Below are 17847 nucleotides of genomic sequence, written 5' to 3'. Positions count from 1 at the left end.
TAACTACAAACCGAAAACATCCAAGCCCAACTCTGCATTAAGGCTTTAACATGGCGCCTGGCGGCACCGGCTCGGTTTATACCAGCTTATTTAGTTTACGCAGCCGAATGGGAACGGTTCATCCCCGTCGGCGCGGCGGGAGCCGCCCCTCAGCAAGAGCGGGACGCGCCAGCGAAGGGCGCGGGAAGGAGCGGGCAGAGTACTACGAGCGGACACGTGGGGCGGGGGCTGACAGCCGCAGGGCACGGCGCCGCGGCGCCCACCGGCCGGGAGCGAGAACCGGGACGGAGTGGGACGGAGCGGGGCGGAGCGGCGCGGCCCCGCTCCCCGCCCGACGACGATAGCCGCGCGCGGCGGTTACCAGAAGAGCGCCCGCCGCCGGCCCGCGCCCGGCCGCCTCCGCCGCCGTCCCCTCCCCCTGCGCTTCCCGCTCGGCCTCCCGCCGCCGCCCCCTCCCCCAGCCCGGCCTCCGCCGGCCCCGCCGCCTCGAGCACCGGCCCGGCCCCGCCCTGGCCGAACCGAGCCGAGCGGTGGCGCCGCCGAGGTCGGCCGACGGCAACGGCCGCGCACGCGGCGGGAGCGATGCGCGCCGCCGGCCCCTCCTCCCCTCGGCGGGGCCGGCGGGGGCCGCCGCCCGACGCCCCGGCGGTTGAGGGCCCCGGGTCGTACCTCATGGGCTCTGCGGTCATGTCTCCGCCGCCGCTGCTCGGTGCGGCCGGGTCGGGCCGGGACCGCGCTCAGGCGCTGAAAGGAGACAAAGCCGTTATTGCCGCCATCGCCAGCGCCGCCGCCATCTTGTAGGAGAGAGGATGAGGGAGACCTGCCTCCTGCCGCCTTCCTCTTTCGCCGACTCCCATTGGCTCCTTGCCGCCCCCAGCGATTTTCTAATTGGGCCGCTCCGACGGGGGCTGTTGCTAGGGTCGTTTACGTCACGGTCCCGGCTTCCTCCGCTCCGATTGGCTGGGGGGAGGGTTACATCAGCGGGGGGGGAGGGGCTGACGTCACGCACCGAGTCCCATGACATCATTTCAAAACAAAGTGCACTGACGAGTTTGACCGGCAGGGGGCTCCACCGATGGCGCCTCGGTGCGCCCGGCCCTGGGAGCCACGTGCCCACGCAGGAGGAACGTCGTGACTGGGCACGCAGGGCCGTGGCCACAGGGGCCTTGGCCTCAGCCCAGCCCCTGCTGCTCCACACCCCTTCTTCAGAGCGCAGCGGGGAAGAGCAGCTGGGTGGGCTTTTTTCCCAACCCAAGTCGTTCTTATTCTGTGATTCTATTCTGGGATTCCAGGACAGGAAGGTATGACAAATGCACCCCAATAACCAAGGTAGACCTTGTTGAGCAGCACATGAGTTGTTCTCCTCACTAGAGCCTCACTTAAGCTCAGCGCTGCTAGAATTTACATGTTTTTTTTTTTAAAAAACAGTTCTTCAGGTAAAGCCTAGTGATCAGTCCTTGCTGGCAGCATCATGTAAGATCTAGGTACGCCAAGAGTACTTTCCCTGCTTCTACCAGCAGCCCCCATGTTCCTATTAGATGTTAAAATCTGTATGAACAGCAGAGGACCAGGAGAGACTGCTGCTCAGAGGGGAAGAAGTGATGTGCTCCCATAAGAACGCTGCCAACCTGCAGTGCCTGGAACAGCCCGGCACTTGTATCTCTCCACAAGGCCAAGAGAGAAGAATGGGTCACCAACACCAAGTCCAGCATGGGGTAGAATTCGAAACAGATGACAGTTAGTCACTTCTTAAAATATAACCAGCCTTGAAAATTAAGGTTTTCTTCCTATAGAAATATAAAAGGTACCCACTCACCTAGGTTCCTAACAGTGTGCAAAATGAGGAAAGAAACATTAAGTGGAAGCCTTGTCAACTGAAGTATAACCTCTCCTTAGCATGTATTTCATTCTAAAAGGCAAGTGCAATGAAACAAATAGCATTTCCAAACTTCAGAACACGCACGCCCACATATCTCAGATAAATTCTACAAACAAGTCTAGAATTTGCTTTAAAACGTGGTTTTTTAGCCAAAAACTGCACCCGGCATTTACTGAATGCTATTACTAGCCAAAAAAACTGATTTCATAGCTTTTGTTCCTAGATTCTATCTCACAGTCAAAGCTGCAGTTCTAAAAGACCAAACCATCACTCGCTTTTATCTAGGTGTTGAAAATCAGTGCTAATTCTGACTGCAACAAATTCCATTAATAAACACAAAAAGCCATCTTAAGCTGTTGCCACCCAATAGGTATATTAAACTGGAAGCACTACCTATTCTTAGTTCTGCATTAGTACTTCAATTGAGTGATTTAAGTAAGACAAAACGTTTATTTTCAAGGGATTGAGCCTGCTTTATGGCAGAGTCTACATTAGAACTATGAACTAAAAAGATAAAGTAATCAATAAAGTTCAATATTCTTGGGAAATGCAAGAGGTATTTTTTAAAAATAAATTTGTCTTGAATTCACAGCTTATAACCAAAGATACACAATAGAAAGCAATCGTGAGGAAAGGGCAGCATAAAACAACAGATCTCCCAACAATTAGTCCAGAAGACAAAACCTGACCCTATCATCAAATTGTCAAAATACAAGTTGCAGGAGCTCACCAAAATCCACATATGGATAGATACTGTGTGCACCTCTGGAAAAACATTCTGCACATCCAGCGTACCTGCAGCCAAGCTCACCCTCTACATAGGACCACCTCCCCCAAGGCTCTAATGGGCACTGCTGATCCAATATACTTGGAAGAATAAAGATTCAGAGCAAGTTAGTAAATCACAGACTACAGCTGAACCTTATCATTGCCTGATTTCTGTCATAAGGGCAGTAATTAGTTTTCTTAAGTAGATATTAGCCTACTTTAAAAAAACATGGCTAAAGACATGTACAGTTATCAATTGACAATTATTTTAATAAGTGTATGTGCTCCTGACCTAGAAACATCAAGTATGTATACATTTTTTCAGATCATTCTGCAGTAGTACAGTTAAAGTACTACTATTAAAGTAGTACAGTTAAACCAGAACAAGACAACACTATTTAAATTCATTTTACAGGAATGGTCAAGATGTGAGCTTTTAAGTAGAGCAGAAAATGTGCAACAAAGCTCATTCTTTGTTTATCAGAAGATAAGCGTGGTAAGAAATGGAAACACGGACAGGAGCATCTGTTACAAGGAAAGGCAGAAGGAGCTGGGCTTGTTCACCCTGGAGAAGACAGAAGGGGTCTGGATCAATGCATTATGCTAACCAGTCAGGAGAGATGCATATAGCTAACTATTACCTCAACTGCTCTACAAGCCAAATAACTTTTTTTCTGGAATATATGCTCTCTAGATCTGCTACAGGTCTGTGGAAGCACTCAGTCTTCTTCTCAATGATCACACTTCAACCTTTCTCCACGTGCTTCATTTTCTGCCTAGAGAGCAGAAAAACTGCAGGGGAAGACAACAAGCATTATTTTAATTCCATGTGCCAACATGGAAAGAGAAAAGTATTAAAAGTATTAAATTGAATTAAGAGAAATGCCTTAAATGCAAGGCCAACATATCCCCACCATCCACCAACACAACGCACGACTGTTTAAAGTTGGCCCATACCATTAAATGCTTTTGAAAGGGACAGAATACAATAAACACAACATTTAAAAAATCTGAAAGCTTCCATAGAAAACATTATTTCAGAACAAGATTGTGTATCGCTTTTGTTGCATTGTTAACAACTGAAGCACAACCAATCTCAAATGTTGCTGGAAGCCTTCTTAAAATGCCAACAGGGCAGGAAACTAAGTTTTTCAAGTCTGTAACTGTAGTCTCACTGGACTCCACTTTCAGGAACACCATCTGCCAAAGACCCCAGGAAGCCAAGTCTTGTCTTTGACAGCTTTCCTGAGGTACAAGTGAAAAACATGCAGCCCCTGTGCTGTTTGTTGGCTACATGAGAGGACCTCCAGCAGTGATGCTTCAGGTTGTGATTTCCTGCATAAACACACACTGTTAATCCCATCTACTCAGCCACACTCAGGTTTTTACTATATATACTTATTAACACACACTGAAGCAATAGTGGAAAAAAAATAGGTTTGTTATATCTTCTTTCAGTCTGAAAGTTTGAGAGACACCAGTGTAGATTAAAAAACATTTATTGAAAGTTGTCTAAAATCCAGCCACACAACTTATCCAATCGACTAAAACTTCTCATTCTGTATGGTTTCTTTAAAAAATGCATCTCACTAACAAGTTGAAATGTCAAACAACTAAATTAGAACAGGTAAGGCACTTGAGATGTGTTAATGTAGCAAAATTGCATAATAACAACATTCTACTCTGAATGATAAACTCTTTTTGAGCTTAAATCCAAAGTATCCACATCCTGTAACCCTTAGAGACAGGCAGAAGGAGAAGCCAGTCTCATATTTTCCTCTGACTATTAACCGCCAAGGCCATCATAGTCTACAAAAGGCAGTACTGCTGAATTAGGCCACAAACATTTCCTGTAGTGCAGATGCTGAATTACAAAACAGCGTGGGCTGAGGCACAAGGTCTTCAACTAGAAAATCCTTAAGGAAAAGCATCTTTGTGAGATAAAAGAGCAAAAAGCACATCCATTTAATTATAAGGCTAAGAAAGCTCTCCTAGAGTAACAACATCTGGGGTTAGATATCTCAGCCCACTCCCATATCCTTCCAAGGACATACGGCTGAAAATAATTCGGAGAAAGCAATGAATGTGAGAACTCAGATTGTGACCAGCAGATGCTGAGCAGTAACTTTAAGGCCACTTAGCAACTTGTAATTCATGCAACAGATTAGTTACCCCTTTAATTACCTTTCCATGCTTTGTAATTTTTGGAAGGGAAGTGTTGATCACTGAGATCATGCTTTTTAAGTGAACCAATACTTACAAAGGAACTGATGTAGTTTCGTTATTTGACAAGAAAGTTTTTAACAATTGAATGAGTTGCACTTTAACAAGTAGGGACTTCAATCAAGTTATAGACAGCAAAGTTTACCATAAATTTTGCCTATTTACTAGGGAGAAGAAGTAATACACTAAATTTTTGATTATTTTTTTCAGTCCTGAATATCAAGTATAAAATTCATTAGTAGGTCACTGTACAATGTTGACTGAAATTTTACCATTTGAGCCATTACTACCCGTTATAAAGTCTTCCTTCATCTGTGAAGCAGTCTCTTGCATCATACTGTAGTTAAATGCTCTTCTCAAAATAGACACACACACCTTTAGGGTATGCACATCCTGAAATGGAATCTGCAGTATGCTCCAAGGGTCACAGACTGAAGGAAGTGACATGCAGGTACATGAAGCTTCCTCAACCATGCAAAGGCACAACAGAGAAGCTACTGTCACCTACAAGGATGAGCAAGAAGTATCTGAGGGGAAAAGACATGCAAAAGAGATTATCCAATAGAATTCAAAGTACCATTTCTGTTAGTCTAAGGAAACATAGTAATTCTAAATGCAAAGTTTTGCCTTCCATTAAAGTTGCATCAGAAGATGTAAAGCTTGGAAGAGAGTTTGCATCTTAATACTCTGTCCATCAATGCACATTGCTTGTTATATCTAAGGCACTGCAGTCGTCTTTGGTTCAGTGTTTAACTATCTCATTCAGTGTAAAGAGAGGTAGCATGAACCACACATCTTTAGTTCTTCCATTCTATTACGCAGTTTCATAGTCACCATCTTCCTGGTGTTACAGATTCTGGAATCCTTTAACTCATTAGGAAACTGCAAGAACAAAGAGAAAACAAACATTTATTACTTCTATAAAAAGCAAAGGCCTGCAACTGCCTATTTAGTTTTCCACATATTCTCAGAAAATCAGAATGAAAAACTAAGGCGTAAATAGCTGTGGAGAAAGATACTTAAAAGCAAGACTTCTAATACTCAAGCCAAGCCAGAGCAGCAATATCACACTTGCTCCAAACTTAGAAGAAGCACATCAGACCACTGCAAAGAACAGAATGAAAGGCAATCAGTTATTCAACAAGAAATTCTTCGTTAGAAGAATGTTTTTTCGTTAGAAGATTGTTTCTTCGTTAGAAGAGTGTTAACTCTTTTGGTGTTAGAAAAGTATTTGTGAGCATCACATTTTATTCTAGAGATATTTACAAAAATGAAAGAACTGACTACTGCCATGACCTAAAGGGTTTCCCAGCCTGTGGGTGTAGCAGGAACACAACAGTGGGTTAGCAGGAGTCTGTAATTCACGGGTGATGGATATTTCTGAGGAGTTGGTGGAAGAATACTAAAAACTAGCAGAGGCTTTTTGAGCAGAATTTCAGGAGCAGCAAAGCTCTGGCTAACTTCTCACAGTGTGACTGTGTGTGCTTCACTAAGAACTGTTTGGCAAGAAGCACAAGTGAGTTAGAGAGAGCAGCTGCCCTTGAATTTCAGTGATAAGAGCCAATAATTTCAGACATTCAAAGTTATCGTCAGACCTCTGTCTTTACTACAGCAAAAATCGTAAGATCCCAGTCTCAGAAAGCAAGATCACGGAATAAATACTTATACTGTCAACAGATAATGAGGATGATTCTGATTTTAGCAGCTAGCCTCTGCCTCATTGTTTAAATGTACTCCAGCTGAGGCACTCCTTTTGCACTCTATCCCATAACTCCCACCTCCTGCTGAACACAAAGGCATACCCCCACCACCTCAGGTCGTGACCATCGCTATGAACTTTTAGGCAGGATAAGTAAGGCAGATATCTTCACAATTTGTGAAAAAGCTGAGTGAGGATCTGCCAGTGGCATGGCGCTACAGACTGGGAGCCAGAAATATTCCTCTTGATCACAGTGAGACTCATCAACTGTTTATGTAAGGAGTGATTGGTGGTAGCTATAAGTTAACAGAAATCTTGACAAAATAAACCTCCAGTGTCCACAAGTACTACAGAATTCTAGGAAGGCAATGATGCTCTCACTCTGTTAATAGACACAGTAACCCATCATTATGGCTTCTCACAGAGAGAACACCATATATTTGCCAATGCCAATCAGGATTAGCCTTCCAGACACACTAGAAACTTCACAGGAGCCAAGATGGTTAGAAGCTGGCCCCTCAATATGTATTCATTCCTTCAAAATACATTAAACAAGACCCCTATATCCATCAATATAAAAAAATAAATTAACCACTCAACAAAGATAAAAGCAATCCTGAAATATTTGCAGCTTCAAATAATCAGTCACATTCCCTATTCCCAACAGTAAGAACTAATGATCAGAATGTATGAGTACTGAGGGAATGTAGTAAAGAAGCACTTATTTCAGTATAATTGGCTGAGATACCAACATAAGAATATAAATATTTTATAAATACATAACAGCATAAAAAGGAGTGCACCATAATCTGCGCTTTGGCCAGAAAAAGAGTGGCATCCACCAAATGCTGTATTTCTGCACTATTAGCCAACATTGCTGCTCTGAGCAGCAAGAGCAGCTTTTATTTTAAAAGAATATTTCTCACCAAATTAGATTTCAGGGGGAGAAAAGAGATATTTAGCTTCTTTCTCCATTCTGTTTTATATTAACATTAAGAGAAGCAAATACCAGCCCACAGGAACAGATTCATTCGTAAGCACTAGTAAAATTTCTGCTACCACCCACAAGGCCTTCATTTGTATTTACTCCTCTTTCTCCATAACCACCTCCGGTGACACAGCTGTACCACAATGCACACAAACGCAGTGACTGAAGCAGCAGAAAAGCAGTACCTGTATGGATATCCATGGTATTTTGACCTGAAGACAGATAGCAGCCAACTGAAAAAGAACACCACCAAGCCAATACCAGCAATGCACATGACTGCAAGAGATGCAGAGTAAGACTATAGTTAAGTGACAGCTCTCTCCAAAAATACCACAGCTAACAGAAATATTCTGCAATATTCACAAGTTTGGTCAGATTAAACCTGTGCTGTAGTCACTTAGGAGAGATATACCGACATCATTCTCTTTCAAATACTTTAAGCCCATTTTCACTGATATGATAAGCCCTCTCTCTCACTTGCTAACAAAGTGGCCCAAAAGCATCTTTACATCTGCCTATCTTGCTCTTTGCTAAGCACATCTAAAAACTGCTGAAATGACTGAAAGGTGGAAAGCATACAACAGCATCCTTCCCTGTCAAGGCAAGGACACAAGCACACATGCATGCAGTCCAAGAGTAAAGCAGAAATCTGTTTCACTTCATCCCCACCAGAGGTCCACATGTACTAATAATATCCAGAAACTGAAACCGCTGTTGTTGGTTTTGCTGCTGCTGTGACCCACGAGAGGAATTGGTACACATCAAAACCAGTTCTTGAGTATCTCAGCTAAGACTAGCATGGGATCTGCATGCACTTTATCCTGAAATATCCCTCATTAATAGCAATGGAGGAGAAAAAAAGACAGATCCATACACTGCAACTCAAATAATACACAAGACGTACAGAACCTAACATACAGTTTATTTTTTCTTAACTGAAGCACAGACAAACAAAATGAGATTAACATGGCCATAAAATGGGGCAGAGAAGAAAACTGGAGCTATCTTCTCCTGGACACACAGAATAATGAAACACATAACAAGTCATTGCCTGATGCATTCAAGAGTATTTTGTTTCATGATCATTTCTTGGAGGTTGTGTTTTTTTTTTTTTTTTTTATAGCAGGCAACTTAAGTTGACTTGTTTTTATTTAAACAGATCACCCCAGTATTATATTAGACCACCAGGAATACTCTACTCTTATTCGTTAGCTACCATAACATTAAATCATTTGAATCATTTTTTCCCCTTCTTTAATTCTTCCTTGAAGAAAACCAATTGTGAAATAGAAACTTATTCTACTACTATTATGCAACCAACTGCAACGTTGAAAAGACCACAGAAACCCTGGATTTCATCACTTGTCTGAAACTAAATAATAAATATTAAAATTGACCAATATTCACAATTAAAAAAAAACAGCATAAAAGCATTTCTGTTAAATACCCTGATTTTCATATAACGTGACCCCTCTAGATGGAGAGAAAAATAGTAGTACTTACTCTTTCTCTTCCCCACATCCATGTCAGAAGTAGCAGCTTCATGGAGGAGAACCATTCCTAAAGTAACACCACCATCTGTGGACACTGTTTAAGGCTATATCAACAAAATACACTGGACTTAATACAATACTTGCATTCCTAATCCTGCAAGCTTGAAAAAAAAATCACAAACTTCCTGCTCTAATCAACAAATCTAAGGCTAAAAAAAGCAAACTGAAGTTGTTCATAATCATCAAAATCCAAGAGAAAATAAACACAAAGTTTGAAGCATAAACCAGAATATATAGTAGGTCTCAAAGCAAAGTTCAAGGTTATGCTCTCAGCCTGTAATGAAACAGGACTTCTTCCTTCTGGGAGGTAAGTCCACTCCTACCATTGTTTTACTCCCTCTCAAAAGGAATTTACAAACTGTAAACTGTTTTAACTCAACTAACAGAATTAATAAAATGAGTATTTTCATCTAACATGGAATCTTTCAAATAATAAGACTTGAGTCATTTCTAAAGCTTCAATTAAAAGAAATCATTAAAATTATCAAAAATTAAAGCAGCACAGACAAAAAAAAAGGCCTGGCATTTGCCAAGAATGAACCGTTAAGAAAAAAAATCAAACAACAAAACAACAAAACCAGAGAAGTTTCAGCCTCAATTCTTCTTCTCAAATCAGAACTACTTATTGGTGCCAACAGGGGCTGAAGGAGATGACATCTAATGCAAACAGGCACCAATTAAAAATTATGTTACATTCAACTGAATGCATCAGAAGTACAACAGTAGCAAGAAAAAGACTGAAAGTCTCTTACTAAATTGAATTTTTCAGTATTAAATAAGTATTTGATATGACATACACAGAGTTGAAAGCTTTTTTAACCCCTAACAGCATATTTAAATTGTCCATTTTATGTCACTGAATTACAAAAAGGAAAAAAAAAAAACACACAAATGCATCTCTTGGTGAAATTGGGATTTTGAAAAGATTTAAGAGAAAAGGGAGAAAGATGAAGCCACTCTGTTACTAAGAACCTCACTGTTACAGCAGAAGCTTGTTAGCCACTACAGAGTACTGAAGAGGACAAGTGCTTATGAAATAGTTTTGAATCATACAGTTTAAGAGAGAAACTCACTCGTGCCCATGGAAAGCATGCTGCTAAGGAGATCTGTGTACCACAAAAATGCAGACAATTTGGGACAGTGAAACTGCAAGGGAAATACAGTATTAAATAAGACTTATTCCCTAGTAAAAGTAAAATAAGGCACAGGCTGGCACAAGTGACAAGACAAGGAGAGCTTGATTCAAGGAAGACTCAAGTCACAGATGACGGATAAACACATGCATGTATGAGTAGAAGAGACAATGCACACTCTAAAGAAACATCTTTATACAAATGAGAAGAGAAAAAACTCAAACCAGCAAGATTCTGCTTACCTCTATTGATGGCTTAATACCAGCATGAAAAAATCCTGACTTGTTAGCATGAATGAGAGCTAAGGTTAAAGGCAAAGAAGGTAAGCCAAGAAATAAAAGAAAACCCATCAGTAATAGAGGAAATAATTCAAAGCTAAAGAGAGAATTAAATGAGACTGAAAAGACAAAACATGTAAAGGAAAAGGGGCTATCCTGAAGGGCCTTATGATTCCACAAGAACCCATCCAGTTTGGTCACTGAGAAGGGAAGAAGGTGGTGAGATAGCAGTAAACACTCTTCTCAAAGATCACTGTCATTAGAAAGCCATAGCTGTCAGCAGTCTCCACAAGTTTCTGCACCATTATCAGCAGACAGATAGGAACCATGACAAAACACTTGTAGAAGAGGCAGCAGCATAAGCTAACAGAAGAATTGCCACCAACAACGTGTGTCTCAGTAAGGATACTGAACAGGAGAACAATGTGTGTTTCTGCAACAAACTGGGCTTGGCTGCTTCCATGGATATAGCTCTGCAAGAGACAAAGAGCAGCTGAGTTTTAGAAAGACTGGAGTCAACTTTGAAACAATTAACAGCAGCTATAGAGCTTGGAACTGCATTTTGCAATGTCTCCTTCATGAGACAAAAGAAGTTCTAGCATGAACAATTTCATCTATTTAACACGAATTCGGCATCAGAAATACTTCCTGTACTCTCACGTACAATCAGCCCAAAGTTCAGATTATCATAATGCAGGAGCTGCTACAACCTTCATCACCCAGATTTCCTGTTTGGATAGTTACATCCCCTCTGCACCCACTGGCCTTCGAGGCTGACCCAAACCCTGACTTGGATCCTTATGCTAGGGACATTGTGCTCATCTGTGGGACAGCGTGTGAACACTGCTCACCTGGTTCAGTGCTGAGCATTTTAAATCTTTTTCATGCCATCAGAGAAAAAATACCACCACTAACATCACCCTTGAAGCTTTATTCTTCAGTCTTTGTGTTCAGATCAAAAAAAGGATGAGGAATGTGCTAAACAGAAATAGTGTTACCAAAAAACAAGCAGAAATACTTTGAAGAAAACATTTCACAGATGAGAACTTCTGTTGACTTAGAACTTCAGTTGGCTCAGACAGGAATCTTCTGTTGCTTTCATTTGTTGTTTTCATTAGAAGTCTACCAACTGGATGAGTCAACAGAAAGTTTGAAATTCATGGAAGTCAACAGATAGGTGCATGAGATACAGAAGACCAGGTTGAGTATGAAATTGCCAGGCTCAACAACAGCACTAGTTAATATATAAGATCCAACACACACCTCTATTTTTCTGTTAGCTACTTAAGAACTGTCATCTCTCTTCATCACTGGAGATAAAATGTGAATGGGAGAGAAAAGGAGGAAGTATCACAGGTAATTAAATGCCGAAAAGCAAACAGGAAAACAAACCTTCCTCCAAAACATTCAACTTCTTAAATACACACACACCCCCCCCCCCCCCCCCCCCCCCCCCACACACACACACACACCCCTTCACTCTTTAGTGGGGAGGAGGCAAAGAAAAGTAGGAAACATTAAAGAAATGCTTACAGTAGCATGGGTGAAATCTCCATCCCAAATAACTTGATAGCAAAGGTGATAGCATATGGGGTTACCAAATGGCTTACCCTCCAGCATTATTTTAGCATCTTCATAGCTTTCTTTAATTACTAGAATAATCAAAGTTTCCTCACACAAAAAGAGCTTGAACTCTCTTGGTATTAAAACAAGGCAACACTTTCGAACCAGCATGTCCTGTTTTCTGCAGAGTACCTGCATCTGTATGATGGCTATTCAATGCTTTGCTGCATGAAAACACTTTGAGTTGTTTCAAACAAGAAGCTGAGCTAGATAGTTGCTAGATAGCAAATTAACCTTACTATTTCTAGCCCAATTAAGAATTAGTTATTCCAGCTCCCAAAAAGCTTATTTCTGTGAACAGAAACCAACACATGCAGAAAAAAACCTAGGCAATGACTGTCATTATTCTTCAAATGCCATAAACTAGCAACATCAATCTTTTAGAACTAATGAATCACCTAACTAAAAATTCTATTAATATCTTTCCCATGAAGATTTAAGCCTAGGTAACCATTATCACATACCAATTACACAACAGAACATTTTGTTTCGGATTAAAATCAGTTTTTTGTGATTGCTTATTAGCAAGGTAAGAGTTTGCAGTTCCCTTTCAGCCAAGGAAAGCATAATATTAATTGTGGTTAAACCTAAATCCTGAATGGAATCCATCAGCCTTTCCATTTGAACAGCTCACCTACAAAACCCCTCTTTCACAGATATTTCAAAGAAGGCTGACCATATCTGCACTGAATATCCCCTAGCTTGCCTTGTCAAAGACCAAGTTAGCCTCACTAACTCTCTAATGAGGTCAAGAATAGAATCTGCATTCTGACTTGTCTCTTTTAGGACAGACGTTATTCTGTAGAATAGAAAGGCAGAAATATAAATAGAGAAATTAGACTTACCACTTGTCCTGTATGGGGGTTCTTATGAGCATAGGGTGGCCCTCTAATATGGTTCCACATCTGACCTGATGTCATTGCTAATACAAAACACTGAAAAGGAAAGAATAAAATACTCCTTAAGAATTTTTTTCCATTCCACTTCTTTTAATTTAATACCAAAAAGTGCTAGTTTGGAATGCCACCTCAATCTAGGCCTTTTATTAGTATAGAAATCCAATGAAGTACCATCTGAGTTAAAAAAAACAACAACAAAAGAGATGAAATATTAACAGGCTACTGAAAAGCTAAATGTACCTCACTGTTATCCAGCAGATTTAAACAAAAGCTTTTCAAAAACGTTTGATTGCAATAAAACTCAGAGCAACAGGCAGACAAGAATCACAATTACTCACCAAAGCAGCAAATGCCCAGCCAGTTTTGTTATAGAGAAAATCCAGATTGCTCCCACGTAAATACACAAGGCCACCAATGACAGCCAGCAGCAGTCCTAACATCAGTGGTCCAGCATAGTTTGGTGGCCTTATCACACGAATCTGCACACAGAAGGTAACTTCATCATTTTCTCTGAACAAGATAACACGTAACATCCTTACACCTAAAAAACTCCAACGTATTACAAGAGAAAAATACCAACTCTGAAAGAAACCTCCCGTAAGTTTCTATAAGAAGCTCTGACCTGAAAAGTATGTAAAGTTTCTTCCTCCTTTACATCCCACTACCTTACCTACTAATTGAAACACTTTCCTTCCTCAGAAACACAAGAAAGATGATTTTTACCATCTTATCAGACACAGCTACACACAACATACTAGAACACTAGGTAAGGAACCTTAAAAATGCGGTTATGTGCTCAAACAGAATCTCTCAGAAGAGACACCTTCCACCAGACCAGGCTGCTCAAAGCACCATCCAGCCTTGCTTGGGACATTCTCAGGGATGGAAGACTGTGCAGGCAATAACTGTTTAGAGTATCTGAGATTGGACTTATCAACAAAACACAATTAGCAAATATCAGAGCCAGAATAACACAACAGGGCGTGCTGCAGAGGAGGTGAGGGATGAAGTCCCTGTCTGTGCACACTTACATTGACATCAGTTCTGTCAGCCACCCATCGAGCAAGCTGCTCAGCTGCAAAGCCGCGCACCTGGAGCTCATACGTGTCACCTCGCTTGGGCTTCCCTTTGGCAGGGAAATTAATGAAGGTTGGAGCAGAATTCATGTTCAGCTGCATTTAGAAAATCCACAGAAAACACAACACCATCAGAGCTCTACTAAGCAACACGTGCCTCCAGTTCATCTGCATGTGCAACAGCCACCAAGTCCATTAGAAAGCACGAGTATTCAGTGAGCAAGCTGCACGGTCACTTTAGCAAAGTGCACCACGTACAGCAGCTTATGCTTCTGTATCTGATAAAACCAGACCAACTTCTTGCCTTTTCTAAGACAGTAATTAATACCATTCTGTACTTTCCTTCATGTAAGCCAAGCTGTTTTCTCTCTTAAGCAGTCAGAAATAACTTCTGCTCTCTGCTGCCAGCTGCTCTGGATAGTTGGGGACATTGCTGTTGTTTGCTTATTTTTTTAAACACATCTGAGCTTCCTTTCTGAATTAATTGATGTTCCTTTGTCTGGAAGCATTTCAGAGGTTCCATCCAGTTAACAGGACATTACAACAATAAAAGCTTTTCGTTCATAAGGTGACATTATAGCATCTTCTTTGATTTTTGATTAATCTTTTCCTAATTAAGATCTTTCCCCAACACTATTTTCCCCAGAGCATTACAGTGTTTTTTGAAGCTATTTATTCTATACACACTATCTAGAAAGAAATCATCAGGACAGGAATATGTGCAGTAATTTATACCAGTCATAGCTTAGTGAATTAATTTTTGATGAAACACTATGGGAAAATAAAGCAAGAGTACTGAAAGTTTCCATCCTCCCTTTCCAAAAGCTTTCATCTACTGAAACAGCATTACCTAAATTGCATAGCTTTTAAATAGAAAGATGAGCATCTCTTTAAAGAAAAATTAACATTTGAAACTTATAGTGAAGGATGAATTCTCTCATTCCATGTATGCTTGCAATTGTAGTTCTCAAATGTACTTTTTATTTTGTTACTTAGTAGAACAGCAAAATAAAAAAAAAGAGTAGGAGTCGATCAGTATTGAAAAACTAATCCACTGTTCCTTTTTTAACCATTCCTAAGGACTTCAGTGTTTTCTGTCTTGCCTCTTCCTATACTAGGAGAATCCATAAAAAAGGAGAGAGACAGACCCTAAAGCAACAGTCAGATAAGCTAGCACATCCTTTGTGCCAATTTCATATTTTTCAGTGCTATTAATGCTGCTGCTAAGTACCACTGCCCTCATCTCGCCATCTCACTCCTCATCTGAGTGGTAGCTTTTAATTTTTGAGCTCAGTAATTCGACATGTCTTTAATCACTGTGTCAGGTTTTATACACATCTTTACCCTCATTCTTCAAAACGCAAGTTAAAAATAGAACAGAAAGAGAACATTACCATCTGAAACACATCTGAGCCTTCATCAAAATCTACCATAGCAAAGAAAATCTTATTGGTAAAAGCACTGGAATATCGCCAGGAGTTTGCCAGAATCTGGTATTCTTCATCAGCTTGCCTGTGAACACACAAAGTGAGATGCTGTGTGTCGTGTGTCAGCCCCAACACAAATTACTGAACAGCTGCAAGAGCAGTAGCTCTCCATCCCACTGAAAGGGGCACTCCACCCACCCCTTACATTTATTTTCTCATGTTTAAAATAAAAAATTAAAAAAAAATCAGGGCCAGCTTTACACCTTAAAAAAAAAAAAATCAAAGCATTTAGCACCATTGTATTTTAAAGGCCAAGACACAGGTCAAGTGTCACTGCATCCATAACCAGGAGCAATGATAATTTCCAAAGAAATTTTTGAAATGCAGCCCAGAAACTCCTGATTTGCTAATCCTGGGGACACTGAAATGAACAGAAGCGTCCACCTGTCTGCATCAGAAAGATGGAACACCAATTCTTTGAAATAATTTGGTACAGAAGTTACCTTTACAGAAGCGGGTCAAGACTAGCAAATTAGCAGCGTAAATAAAATGTCAATCAACATTATTAACTAATAGCAACTTTTAGAATGCAAGGCCACCAAGTAAACCTGCAAACATTTCTTCAGTAGCACATGCCAGTAAAGCTGAGATTTCGCCCTCTCTGTGCAGAAACTCAGCACTGTGAGCATTTTCTCTGACTGACATTGATTACTTTAGGAGCAAAATAAGCACTGAGTACATTGTTTTCCCTCAACATAACGTAAGTACTCCCATAGAATATCAAAAATAATATATGACACACTTTAGTATCATGTACTTTTATGTGCATGAGAGAGTTACTCTTTTAAATTTAACCTCCTACAAATCACATGATGACTTTCAAGTTGCAGTTGATGAATGAAGGCCATACTTGCACACAACACATTGTCTGTGAGGCTGAAGAGCAGTGAACATCACAATCACCGAGTAGTTTCTGGGTGGTGCCTTCACAAGACGGCGGAACTTGTCGCCGTTCATTCGTATCACAGATCTCTTACTCGTCCACTCCATCAGCTGGCTCACTTTTTCTGATAACACCATCTGAAAAGAAAATCAAAGAGTGTTGGCTTTCCTGTAGGTGCTTTTCCCTCTAACCTCTCACAGCACGGACTTGAAGAGTTGCATACTGCACTGTATTCTACAAGAACACAAGCTACACAATGTGATACTTCATTCAGCTTTCAGCTCTCAAAGGCACAGAACCTTCTCACAGTCACATCGTTAATAAGGATGTTAATTTACACCAAGTGCTTACACACTGATGAAAGCTGCCTGCTCCAAAGTACCTTCCTATGCTGTTAATGGTGAGGTTTGTTGCCTTGACACAAGAGAAGGCTGTGCTGCCATTCAACAGGACCTGGACAGACTGGAGAGTTGGGCACAGAGAAAACTGGCGAGGTTCAACAAGGGCAAACATAGGTTCTGCACCTGGGGAGGAATAACTGCATGCATCAGTACAGGTTAGGGGCTGACCTGCTGGAGGAGCTTTGCAGAAAAGGAGCTGGGTGCTAGAGTAGCCAAGAAAGCCAGTGATATTCTGGTTGCATTAAAAAAGTGTGGCCAACAGGATGAGGAAAGTGATCCTCTCTCCCTGTTCTGCCCTGGCGAGGCCACATCTGGAGCTCTGCGCCCAAATCATAAAAGGCAAAGAACTCCAAAGAGTCCAGCAGAGAGCCACAAAGATGACGAGGGGCCTGGAGCATCTCCTGTACGAGGAAAGGCTGAGAGACCTGGGACTGGTCAGCCTGGAGGAGAAAATGCTGAGATGGGACCTCAGCAATGTTCATAAATATCTCGAGTGTGGGAATCAAACCGATGGGAGCGGGCTCTTTTTGGTGGTGTGCAGCAACAGAACAACGGGCATGAACTGGAACGCGAGAAGTTCCATATAAACACCAGGAAGCCAAACGTAGCGCACCCCAGCAGCTCCCCAGGGCCTGAGGGCTCCGCCGTACCAACCCCGCTTCCGCCTCACCCCCCCGGCTCCGGGCACTCCGCTGAGGCCGTGATGGCCGCGCACCGCCGCCTCACCTCCTTTCTCTTCTGCCCCGCAGCGCGCGGCCCGCCGCAGGCCAGCAGCAGCAGCAGCGCCAACACCGGCAGCGCCGCCATCGCTGCCCCTTACCGCCACCTCGCACCTACTGGCCGACCACAGAGTCGCGACACCACCCAGCTGCTTCCTATTGGCTGCAGCACCAGCCCGCGTCTCATTGCCGGCGTTTTATTCGCGGGCTCTGCGCTCAGCTCTGGAGCGGCAGCCAA

General features: G+C 41.8%; 2 protein-coding genes across 2 annotated transcripts in view; both read right to left on the bottom strand.

The window, feature by feature from the left end:
* The window catches only part of ATRX (ATRX chromatin remodeler), a gene marked incomplete at its 3' end in the record, with an annotated part of 73376 nt that extends 72672 nt beyond the window's left edge, over window positions 1-704 (bottom strand). Inside the window, exon 1 of the mRNA XM_079541944.1 lies at window positions 670-704. Coding sequence (XP_079398070.1) covers window positions 670-689 — 20 coding nt within the window. The 5' untranslated portion in view covers window positions 690-704. The remainder of the gene's footprint in view (window positions 1-669) is intronic.
* A 59-nt stretch (window positions 705-763) lies between these two features.
* On the bottom strand, window positions 764-17700 carry MAGT1 (magnesium transporter 1; the record flags this gene model as incomplete). Its single annotated transcript, XM_079541817.1, has 11 exons — window positions 17617-17700; window positions 16457-16626; window positions 15514-15631; window positions 14075-14215; window positions 13382-13522; window positions 12990-13079; window positions 10931-10994; window positions 9061-9135; window positions 7697-7833; window positions 5664-5752; window positions 764-1280 (listed from the first exon to the last, which is right to left on the bottom strand). The coding sequence occupies exons 1-11, from the start codon at window positions 17695-17697 to the stop codon at window positions 764-766; spliced, it is 1623 nt and encodes a 540-aa protein (XP_079397943.1). The 5' UTR covers window positions 17698-17700.
* Between the last annotated feature and the right edge of the window lie 147 nt (window positions 17701-17847).

Source organism: Tetrao urogallus (assembly GCF_951394365.1).
Source record: "Tetrao urogallus genome assembly, chromosome: 13".
NCBI lineage: Eukaryota > Metazoa > Chordata > Aves > Galliformes > Phasianidae > Tetrao > Tetrao urogallus.
The sequence above is the reverse complement of the archived record's forward strand: the minus strand, read 5'-3'. Positions and strand labels throughout refer to the sequence as shown.